General features: G+C 37.6%; 1 protein-coding gene across 1 annotated transcript; it reads right to left on the bottom strand.

The window, feature by feature from the left end:
- Nucleotides 1-5,554: 5,554 nt before the first annotated feature.
- Nucleotides 5,555-11,040, bottom strand: tlr9 (toll-like receptor 9; the record flags this gene model as incomplete). The annotated part of the gene is made up of 3 exons (XM_037684829.1): nt 5,555-5,761; nt 5,872-8,815; nt 11,021-11,040. Coding segments are annotated over 3 exons (3,171 nt in total), but the record flags the coding sequence as incomplete, so codon positions are not given.
- Between the last annotated feature and the right edge of the window lie 1,071 nt (nt 11,041-12,111).

Genomic DNA, 12,111 nt, shown 5'->3' with positions numbered 1-12,111 from the left:
CGACCAGCAGCGACTGCACAGTTCCACGCGCCATCGTAAAAAAAAAAAAAAAAAAAAAAAATCATTCAATCTTTACTATTATTTATTTAGTGGTTGATTATTTTATTTATTCATTTATTTATTGTGTGCACTGATGGATTTTTTATTTATTAAATTACTGAATAGAACTATTTTCTTGGCACTTAATAAAAAGCAGGCAACGAATTTATGTATCTAGAACAAAAAATGGTTAAAGGTTGAGCACAAATGTTATTGTTTATAGATAGGAAACGGTTTGTACAAATAAATGATGTAAGAGCTGACCTCTGTAATATCACATGTGGAGTTCCTCAAGGTTCTGTACTTGGAGCAAAGTTATTTATTTTATATGCGGATGACTTGGTAAATTCATTCATTCAACCTTTATTTAGACAGGTTAATCCCATTGAGCCTCGAGGACTCATTTACAAGAGAGACCTGATTTCAACAAAGAAAGATGACAACAACGGACAACAGCGACAACAATAGACAATTATTTAAAAAAAGCATACTTTAAAAAAAAAATATAATAAAATAAGATGGCAAAAAAAGGTAGCAAAAACAGCTAGATTATAAAGCAAATGTAGAAAACTAAAAACAGGAACATGTCTGCATTGGTCCCAGGAGTTCAACAGATTCGTAAAGCCACTTAGAGAGATCAAGGTCGAGAGCTTCAGATCTTTTTGTAAGATATTCCAGGAAACAGGAGCGGAGTAGGAGAAGGCCCTATTGCCTAGTTCAGTCCTCACTGTGTGTAAGGACTCCTTAAATGTGTTCTATTTGCAGATGATACCACATTTTCTTTATTTGGGTAAAGATATAGAACGGATGTTGGAGTTGATGCAGACAGAATTTATAAAAATACAAACTTGGTTTAAACTTAATAAATTATCATTAAACTTAGATAACTAACTATATGATATTCAGTAATAGAAAGAGAACTGTCGATGTTCCATTTAGAGTCTAGGGTGTTGAGATTTGTAGAGTTAGTGAGGTGAAGTTTTTGAATGTTATCATTGATGAAAAGCTGACATGGAAACATCACATACGTTATGTCAGAATAAAAATAGCTAAATCTATTGCAGTACTGTACAAAGTAAGGGAGTTATTAAATGATAAACTCTGTATATGTTGTATGATGCAATAATTGTTCCACACATAATCTAATGTATTGATGTTTGGGGGAAAGCATGTAAAATAATTATAAATCCTATTTTTGTTTTACAAAAAAGAGCTGTAAGAAGCATTTCAGTCACAAGTTCATTATTTTATCAACTGAAGTTATTGAAGTTCCATGATTTGGTAGATTATAGTATTTTATTAGTTATGTATAATAACACATTACCTTTAAAAATCCAATTAAAATTTGTTAAAAGAGAGAGTTGTTATAATCTTAAGGGGATAGAGATATTTGTGAAACCTAAATTTAGAACTAGTTTGAAGGGACGGTCTACTTCAATCCAAGGAATTAGATTATGGAATAATCTGGAGAGTGATGTTAAAAATCCCAGATCAATGTGTATGTTTAAGAGAATGATCAAAGTTGGTTTGTTTAAAAAAAAATGAAATAGCTTAATGTGTATTTGTACGAACTGTTGCTCGAGAAGGAGTTGTTTATTTTGTTTTTGTTATCTGAAGATTATTACTGTTTGAATTATTGTTTTGAAAAATAGAGTTTTGTACAATTCTGAACACACTCCTCTTGAATTTGGCAATGGTTCCCCTCACCAACTGGACTGGAAACTTCTTAGTGGAGATGGTTTCAAGACCTCCCGATGGTCAGTGAACTACTGGTCCTTTTCTACACCTGGAGCACAACTTGAGTGAGTACTGGGAGTTTCCTCAGACAAACTGATAAATCAGAAAATCTGAAGAAAAAATATCAAAGTTCAATAATCCAGGTTAAAAAAAAATCCAACAAAGTTCAGTCAGGTCATCTGGACAGTTTTTTGTTTGTTTGTTTGTTTTTTGTTGAGACATTTTGTCCTTCATCTAAATGACTTCATCAGTCTGAGGAGCCACAACAAACTCAGTCCCACACGCATCACACTCACATTGTGGACCAACCAGTTTGCTGGTGATAAGATGGTTTCTGGGACCCGCCCTCTCCCCCGTCGACTCCTCTGATGCAGCCATAGACAAAAACATCAAAGTTCATGTTTGATAATCCAGGTAGAAAATCCAACAAAGTTCAGTCAGGTCATCTGGGCGGTTTCTATTTTTGTTGAGACATTTCGTCCTTCATCGTCTCAACAAAAAAAAAAAAAGAAAACATTCAGATGACCTGACTGGACATTGTTGAAGAAAAAATGTTAATGTGAAAATCCATTTACTTTACCCACTTTTTCCTTTTCAGAGCCCTGAAAGCTGGTGCAAGAGGTGGGACACACCCTGGACAGTCACATCACAGATCACAGAGACAAATGATCATTATTCAATGATCACACACCAAGGACAGTTTGGAGTTAGATTAACCTGGTCAGTGGGAGGAAACAAACATGCACACTTTCACAGAACGGAAGAGGCATACCTGCATCATCTAAAAAAATCATGCCAGTTTTATTTATTCACTAATTCTAAAAATATTGACTAAAGTGGACATTTGATTTTGTATTTTGGTCCCTTGTAAAAATGAGTTGTAACACTTGTTTTGTACATTTAAGACTGTGGACCTCTTTTGGTGAGAATGTTTAATCTTAAATGCATTACAGATGTTTTTTTTTTCTTATTTTGGAAAAAAAAAGTGTTAAAATGAATTTCAGTGTTGAGTGTGTGGGGTGGAGAGGACGTCGACTTTTTGAGGAAAAACGTTTGTTTTTTTTTGTCTCAGGGTGGAAATACTGTAAGTTGCTGACAAAGAATACTTCATTAAGTGTTTTTTTTTTTTAAATATAATTTTTCTATGTATAGTCATTTAACATGAAATTAAATCTAAACAGTTTTTTTTTTCTTCAACAACAACTTTGACCCTGTTTTGGAACTTCATGCACCACCGTTGACACAAGAAGAAAAAAATCTGTAGCTCTGCCACTGAATTGGAGGCAGTGCAATAACTTTACACCAGCAGTGCAGCTGTTCAGCTAACGTCTTCCAAAAGAGCGGAATAAACAAGTTTTGGTCAGAAAGTTTCACTCCCAAAAAAAGGTTTTCCATTTGTCCGTTTTTGAAGCTGCCAGATCATGAGACAAAACTGAAAATGAAATTCAACTCAAGCTGCAGCACGACAGTTATCGGCAACTTTCCCCCAGTTATACTAAAATTTCTACCTTTGTACAGTAAATTAAGTTATAGTGAACTGGGTTATCAGATAAAACTGGTTTAATAAGGCATCAAACATCATAAAGATTTAAACATCAACATGCACATACAATAACTAATGTTCAGGAATGCACCCTCTACACAGAATATTGTACAAAATGTGCTTTGATTCTATGAACTGGTGTATTCTAACATTTGGTAAACCAACAAGGAAACTTGTTATTTATTTATGGTAAAACTAGAAGGATTTCAGCTGAATTATTGTTTATTACATCTGATCAGTTTGCTTGAACGTGTCCTTGCTCAGAGGCAACTACTGATACCTTAGATATTTTATCCAGAGGTGGAAAGAGTACTGAAAATTTGTACTCACGTACAAGTACTGTTACACTGCTTAAATTGTACTCAGTTACAACTTAAAGTACTGGTGTTATAAAATACTTAAGTAAAAGTACAAAGTACTCTTCTCAAAAACTGCTCAGAGTATTAATTACTTTCTAACCTAATGGTGTTTTCTTGTGTTGTCAATAAAAGGCATTCAGTTTGATTTACTGTATATAATCGCTACATTCAAGTACATTCTCAGACGCTCAGAAGCTCCGTCTTAATTGAGTACCAGACAAACTGATGGCAGTGACAATATCTAAGATCTTTGCATACTTAGCCAAACTAATAACCCACACATACAAACAATAAAACATAATATCATACAGGTGTAAAACCTTGTATACATGAATATGTTTTTGAGATTAGATGCTGAAGTCTTGTAGCTGCTATCACCGTAGAGATCAAACAAAGTTTGCATCTGGACTCTGTCTCCTTTTCACCCTCTGTACACGAAACATTCCTCCAGGTACGGCCACGGGCACTCGTCCTCAGCCTGTACCTCTTCATTTTCTCTGTTGACAGTGTTGTCCTCTGTCTCCATTTTGTCTTTTTCTCCAACTCTTCGGTCCATAAATGACTCTCTACTCTACAGAGTTGTCCTTTGCTTACGTCATAGGTAACTGGCACGTTTGTGATCTGAGAGCCTTATTGGCTACAAAGATGCAGATGAACGGTTTGAATATTAAATCAAATTGTGGCCGTACTCAGTAGCGACTTCTGATTTTAAAAGTAGAGAAGTATGTTACATGGTCTAAATTGTACTTAAGTATGAGTAAAATTACACATTTGAGAGAAATACTCATAAAAGTACAAGTACTCCAAAAATCCACTTAATTACAATAATGTGAGTATGTGTAGAGTGTTACTTCCACCCCTGATTTTATCAAAATGTTTTAATAAATAATTAGGCCTACTACAAAGATATAATGACAATTTAATAAGTATCAATGACTTTTAAAAGTGATAATTAGTTGTGAAATCAGCAGTTCATGGTTTTGAAACAAATACCATTTAAATATAATTGTTTATGACACATAACTTATAAAATATTAAAAATTGCTCACATAAAGTGATGAAAAATTGCCTTCATAGTTGTTTAGGCTGCTGTCATTCTTTGACTTTGCTGCTGTTATTTTGTGGCTCAGAGTGAAAAGGCTGAGATCCACCAAACGATCCATCACCGTTTTGTCTCATGCAGCCATGCTACAGTGACCACCTGCATGTTAGCTTTACGTAAAACCTGTCAGGATCACAGGTGACTCTTTGGCTTTGGACGGCGGTTGATGAGGAACTGTAACTTGTAAGAAATACAGTAATCTCGAGTTTCATTTCCTCCCCCTGTGTCTAACCAAAGAGAAGTGAGATGTTGGAACTAGAAGTGGGGGTGTTTTACAGTTACACTGCATTATGTCACTCTTGTAATGAAAATGAAGTTACTCAAGCAAAAGGATGTAGTGTTTGTTTTGTTCTATTTTTGGTTTTCACTGATTTTTGCAGCACAATACAGCAACTTGCACGTTAGCCCATGTTCAGTAAAAACAAAAAGTATTTTACAAAAAGAAACAAACATGAAATCAAACATAGGTGTAGAAAATAAAAGGAATTACTTTGTTGTGATTGAAAATATAATAAGAGCAGATCATCTATAGTAGGCTTTCTGTCATGACAGACAATCAACTTAAAAAGCTTACTTTAAAGTGCTTTAAAGGGATTTTAAATTCCTATGATGACTCATAATCTCCACAATTATTTTTTTCTCATTACAATATAATTTCAGAGTGAAATATGTATGAAAACAGGGAAAGAAAAAATATCTACCTTAACAAAGTATTATGTTTGACAAACCGACGTCACATAAAATATTCTACAACAGTTTCCTGTTAAAGAGAAATTATATAAAACTTTCACTCATGTTGTTGTCATAAAATTTAAGGTTATCTGATGACAATGCCGTTCTCATCTGGTTCCAGAACAGGGGTTGGGCCTTTGGGTTTCTTGGCCAGGACAGCACCGACTTTCTGCACAACCTCTTCCTCATCTGAAGGTACTTCAGTTTCGGAAACATTTCATCCAGCAGAACCAGCACAGCTGCATCAACCTTTATATGGAAAGTTTCAGAGACAATGTGGGGTTGTGAAAAGATGACATCATCTCAAACAGTGTAAGCGTGACATCTAAATAATATTAGAGAAAAAAGGCTAAATTTACCTTCTCGTCCAGAAGCCTTTGCTGAACCATGAAGAAAGCTTGACGGATCACGCCATTTACCAACTCACTTCCATTTGCCCCTCTAGACAGTACAAACACTGTCTTCACACTGCTGTGGACAGCATTATGTAGGTTGTCAATACATGAAAGCCCAGGAATCCAGTCTCTTTCTTCCAAGCAAAGAGAAAACCTCCTGTTGTCCGAGTTCTCCAGATTGACAGTCAACTCATTGTAAACCCAGTCCCTAACAGCTGAGTTCCTGGTGTCAAACACAACGAAAGCGTCATAACAATGATCTGAATCACTACCAGGCAACTGGGAATAGCCTTTGAGTCCTGCCCAGAGGATCTGCAAGCAGTACCACACATCCCAGCCATAGAGATGCTTCAGCAGAGGAAGAACAGTGAACATAACAGCGAAGAAGGAAGAGAAGAGGAAGGCCAAGCTGCCATAGATTTCCTGGCAGGAACGCTGGTCCATGGATAGTAGAATATGTCCTTCTAGTGATTCTGGGAATTCACAACGCACAAGTGTCATTAAATAAGGAATCTTTACTGATGTGGTCTTTAAATAGTCTGCAAACCAGGATGTATTACAGTCACATTTAAATGGGTTCTCATGTAGAGTGAGTCTCTGAAGGCCGCTGCCATTTAGAAAGGGTGCAGGGAGGTGCTGATGGTTCACCTCTTTGATCTGATTGTGACTGAGAAACAGATACCGCAAAGACTTTGCTTCACTGAAGAAATTCTCAGGAATAAAAGTAATGTGATTGTGACTGAGGTCCAGAAAGGAAAAGTTGGCTCCAAACCGTATTGCTTTTGGAGCTAATTCATTCATGAGGTTATGACTCAGGTCTAGGTGACATAAACTGCTGAGGGTGGAGATGTTTTGCCAGGGAAAATACGTCAGAGGATTGTGGCTGATGCGCAGGCTCATAATGCTTACTGGGAAATTACATAGCACCTCTGAGGAGATCGACTTCAGATTGTTGTTGGAGATGTCAAGGTATGTGAGGTTTGTCAGGTTTTGGAAAAAATGTATGTAAATATTGTTTGCAGAACTCCACATTATGCCCAAATTATTTCCATAGAAGTAAAGGTACTTTAAAGACCTGCTCTTCAGCTGCTGATCTATCCGCATCTCAATACCATTGTTTGCCAGACTTAGTACTTCTAAACTGGACAGATTTTGAAGAAATTCAAAACGGTGGCCCATACCCTTCATTTTAAAATGAAAGTCATTGTTACTAACATCTAATACCTTCAGTGTGGCATTAAGTTCACTGAAAATGTCTTTATAATAAAGATCAAGTCTATTGTGAGACATGTTAAGAAATACCAAATGTTTCATGCTATCAAACAGCCCACCTCTCAATGTCTGGCTCATGTAATTGAACGAAAGGTCTAAGCAAACCACATTTTCCATGCCTAAAAACACGTTTTTGTTGAGCGATAAAATGTCATTCTGAGAAAGATCAAATGTCAGCTTATTTGAACAGTACTTGTGTTTAAAGTCCCAAAGTGAGGGAATTTGGCATACACCACCTTCCTTCCTTTCCAGCTCATTAGACTTAGTGGATTCCCAAACATCCTCTCTAGACACTGGTTCTCGATCAGTTATAATGGAAGGCCTGTCTTGGAAATTATGTGTATACGAGTTCTGGTTCTGACAGCTATCTAGCGCTGCAACCCCAAATGATGATGTTGAGCAGCATGGAAGGAAATTAAGCATGTTTTGGGAGAGGATTACAGTTGTAAGATTTGTTACTTTGTTTAGAGAGGTCAAGTTACACTTACTAATAAAGTTCATTCTCAGTTCTAGTAATTTTAGCTGTTTAAGTTTTGACAAAACTTCAAAACTCTCTTCCGAAAGCATATGGAAAAAGTTGCCACTCAGCAAAAGGTATTGCAAAGACGATATATTGCCAATAGAGGGAGAGAGGTTCAATTTAGGAAATGTTTTTAGTGGTTCATAGTTATAGATGAGACTAATCCAAATGAGGCTTGTCAGTTCTCCAAAAAAGGTGCCATTTTGCATCTCATATGCCAGAAGGTTGTCAGAGATGTCCAGTCCCTTTAACTTTTTCAGTGGTGTGAAAAGGCCCGTAGGAAATTTTTTCAGAGAGTTTCCTCTTAAGCTGAGGAAAACAATGGAGCTATTTTCAGAATAAAGTGAGTTTGTATGTAATTTCAGAGGCATATTTTGCGGGCAAGGAAAGCAGGGTCTTGCTGCATGGTCACAACGCTGACAGTTCCACTCCAAATTTAGGTACTTGAGGTTTATCAGGCTGGCGAAGGCTCCTTCTGGGACTTCTGTGATTATATTCTCTCTTAAATCAAGTACCTCAAGTGAAGGTGGCAACCACTTAGGAACAACTGTCAAATTATCATACCCCAATGTAAGGTTTTTGAGTTTAGGGAGTTTTCTGAAAACAGTCTCGTTTACGTAAAGAGATTGATTACAGGGGTTTGCATAAAAGCAGTTATAAGAAAGTAAGAGAACTTCAAGATTTGGAGTGTTTAAGGGGGCAACAATATTGACAATGCAATTATTTTGTAAATCAAGGACCTTCAAGTTCTCAGGTAACAGAGGTATTGAGGTGAGGCTGTTCCCTGACAGAATCAGAGATGTAAGATTTTGCAGGTTTTTGAAGACCTCTCGGTCTAGTTCCATTTTGCAATGGTCTTGTCCCGGGGTTCTCTGTTTTCCTGGCAGACAATTGCCCTTTAATTCCAGAGTGTTCAGGTTTGGGACACCTGCAAAAGCATGACGCTTCACTTTCTCTATCTTGGTCAGACTCAAATTGATGGACAGAACAAAAGTAGACTTAAAGTCAGGGACATTGGTGAGAGGTCTTTGAGAGCAGTCCACTTTGGTAGAATTCACATCAGCGTCACATGGGAAGAACATGATATCTAACGTCCTCCCTACTGTTACAAACTGACTGAGGAAAAGAAGTATCACCACATCCTGAGAAAACAAAATCAGATGAGCTGCTTAGTATTGGCTTAAAAGAGATTATTTAAGCACATTAACAAATTTATATAAAAAAAAACTGCATTGCATTCATGCAGCATCACACTATACGTGAAAGCTGCTCGAAATAACAGCAAATTTCTACTCGCATTTCTCTTTGTGTGATGGAGCAATACCACAAGTACATATTTTCCCATTGACTGAATGCAGTAAAATTTTTTGCTGTAAAAAAGTTTATACTTACCATAGCAGCGAAGATCTTAAAGTTAAAATCAGGATAAAAGTTAGCAGTGTTTAAGATCCAAGTGAAGAGAATGCAAGTTGAAAAGACTGTCTAACGGCTTGTGCAGTGAAAAGAAACCAGATGGCACGATGCGCACGCAGCTTCTTGCTGATGTAGGCTATAAATGGGTCTATTTATGCAGAAGTGAAAGCATATAGTCATATATGCAGCAGTGTGATACACACCATGTGACATATGTCATATTCATGAGGGACATCAAGAGCAGATTCGCTTTAAAATAAATAAAATACAAACGTTATACAAATCATTTTTAACACCAACATGCTCGATATAACACTGTTACAGTAGGCAGACAATAAAAAGTGATGGAGATAAAGTTGGATAACTTTCTCAGTTTCTAACTTTTCAATAAACATTGAAGATTTTGGTGTGGTGGGCATGTGAAGCCTCATGAAGCACTGCAGCATTTTTTACAATTGTGCCAAAAAGCTTCAAAGCTTCAGTGATGAAGACATCTGATGGACAAGTGGATCTACGAGCATGTCTGAAGCACTGTTTCAGTTCCATCCATCCATCGATCCATTATCTTTACCTACTTCTTCCTTTTCAGGCCACGAGGGTCACTCGTGCCCATATTCAGCTATCACTGTGTGAGAGACAGGAGACACCCTGGACAGGTCTCCAGTCCATCACAGGGACACATAGAGACAAACAACCATTCACTCTCCCACTCACATCTAGGGACAAGTTAGAGTTACCTGTCAGCCTAACATACTTGTTTTTGGTCTGTGAGAGAAAAACCTGAGTACCCGGAGAAAACCCATGCATGCAACGAGAGAACATGCAAACTCCACCCAGAAAGGCACCTGGCTGGGATTTGAACCAGCAACCTGCTCACTGAGAGGCGGCAGCTCTACAAATTGTGCCACCCTGTTTCAATCATGTGTCAGCAAATCAAGTAATGTTTTGTTCATTTATACAAAATAAAGACTGCATTTGCATTACACAATATAAATGTAAGAATTTTAGACACTTTCTACAGCAAAGTTCTTTATATAAAAAGTACACACACCCACACCCACAAGTGCTGGTCATAAAATTAGAATATCACTGATGAAAACATTGATTTAGTTCAGTAATTCCATTCATAAAGTGAATCTTGCATAGTATTATTATTTTTTTCCCATTTAACCTTTATTTATCCAGGTAGTCTCATTGAGCATATTAAATTCATTCAATAGACACATACTTATATATTTCAAATGTTTTTTCTTTTAATGTTGATAATTATAACAGACAACTAATGAAAGCCCCAAATTCAGTATCTCAGAAAATTTGAATATTGTGAAAAGGTTCAGTATTGAAGACACCTGGTGCCACACTCTAAGCAGTTGAGCTAATTAACGTAAAACACTTGCAAAGTTCTTTAAATGGTCTCTCAGTCTAGCTCTGTAGGCTACACAATCATGGGGAAAACTGCTGACTTGACAGTTGTCCGTCTTGGGCCTTCTTTGTCGCACCTTCCTCTTTATGATGCGCCAAATGTTCTCTATAGGTGAAAGATCTGGACTGCAGGCTGGACATTTCCTTAACCGGATCCTTCTCCTACGTAGCCATGATGCTGTGATTGTTGCAGAATGTGGTCTGGCATTATCGTGTTGAAAAATGCAGGGTCTTCCCTGAAAGAGATGACGTCTAGATGGGAGCATATGTTGTTCTAGAACCTGAACATAGTTCTCTGCATTAATGGTGCCTTTCCAGACATGCAAGCTGCCCATGCCACAGGCGCTCATGCAACCCCATACCATCAGTGATGCAGGCTTCTGAACGGAGCGTTGATAACAACTTGGGCTATCCTTGTCCTCTCTGGCCTGGATGACATGGCGTCCCAGTGTTCCATAAAGAACTTCAAATCGTGACTCATCTGACCACAGAACAGTCTTCCATTTTACCACACTCCATTTTAAATGACCCCTGGCCCAGTGCAAACGTCTGAGCTTGTGGAGTTTGCTTAGAAATGGCTTCCTCTTTGCACTGTAGAGTTTCAGCTGGCAACGGCGGATGGCACGGTGGATCATGTTCACTGACCATGCTTTCTGGAAGTATTCCTGAGCCCATTCTGTTATTTCCTTGACAGTGGCATTCCTGTTTGAGGTGCAGTGACGTTTAAGGGCCCGGAGATCACGAGCATCCAGTAGTTTTACGGCCTTGACCCTTACGCACAGCAATTGTTCCAGACTCTCTGAATCTTTTGATGATGTTATGCACGGTTGATGATGATAACTTAAAAGTCTTTGCTATTTTACGCTGGGTAACACCATTCTGGTATTGCTGTACTATATTTCTACGCAACAATGGTGGAATTGGTGATCTTCTTACCATCTTGGCTTCTGATAGACACTGCCACTCTGAGAAGCTCTTTTTATACCCAATCATGTTGTCAATTGACCTAATTAGTGTTAAATGGTCTTCCAGCTGTTCGTTATATGCTCAATTTCCTTTTTCCAGCCACTTATTGCTACTTGTCCCAACATTTTTTGGGGATTTGTTGACACTGTGAAATTTTGAATCAACATATTTTTCCTTTAAAATGTTAGATTTACTCAGATTAAACATCTGATCTGTCATCTATGTTATGTTACAAATAAAATATTGACAGCCCTGTGATGGACTTGTGACCCGTCCAGGGTGTACCCCGCCCCTCGCACAGTGATTGCTGGACATGGGCACCGGCGTCCCCCGTGACCCAAAATGGAATGAACGGGTAAAGATAATGGATGGATGGATGAAAATATTGACATTTGCCATCTCCACATCATTGCAATCTGTTTTTATTCACAATTTGTTTAGTGTCCCAACTTTTTTGGAATTCGGTTTGTATATTATACATATTATATATGTATTGTATATATATTAGTTGTAAAACTCTCATGTGGGGCGGCTATGGCTGAGTGGTTAGAACAGTCGTCCTCCAATGCGAGAGTTGGGGGTTTGAATCCACCAGCAGTCACATGTCGAAG

This window comes from Nematolebias whitei, chromosome 11 (genome assembly GCF_014905685.2).
Source record: "Nematolebias whitei isolate Nwh7 chromosome 11, NemWhi1, whole genome shotgun sequence".
Classification (NCBI taxonomy): domain Eukaryota; kingdom Metazoa; phylum Chordata; class Actinopteri; order Cyprinodontiformes; family Rivulidae; genus Nematolebias; species Nematolebias whitei.
This window is presented reverse-complemented; position numbering and strand designations above follow the sequence as displayed.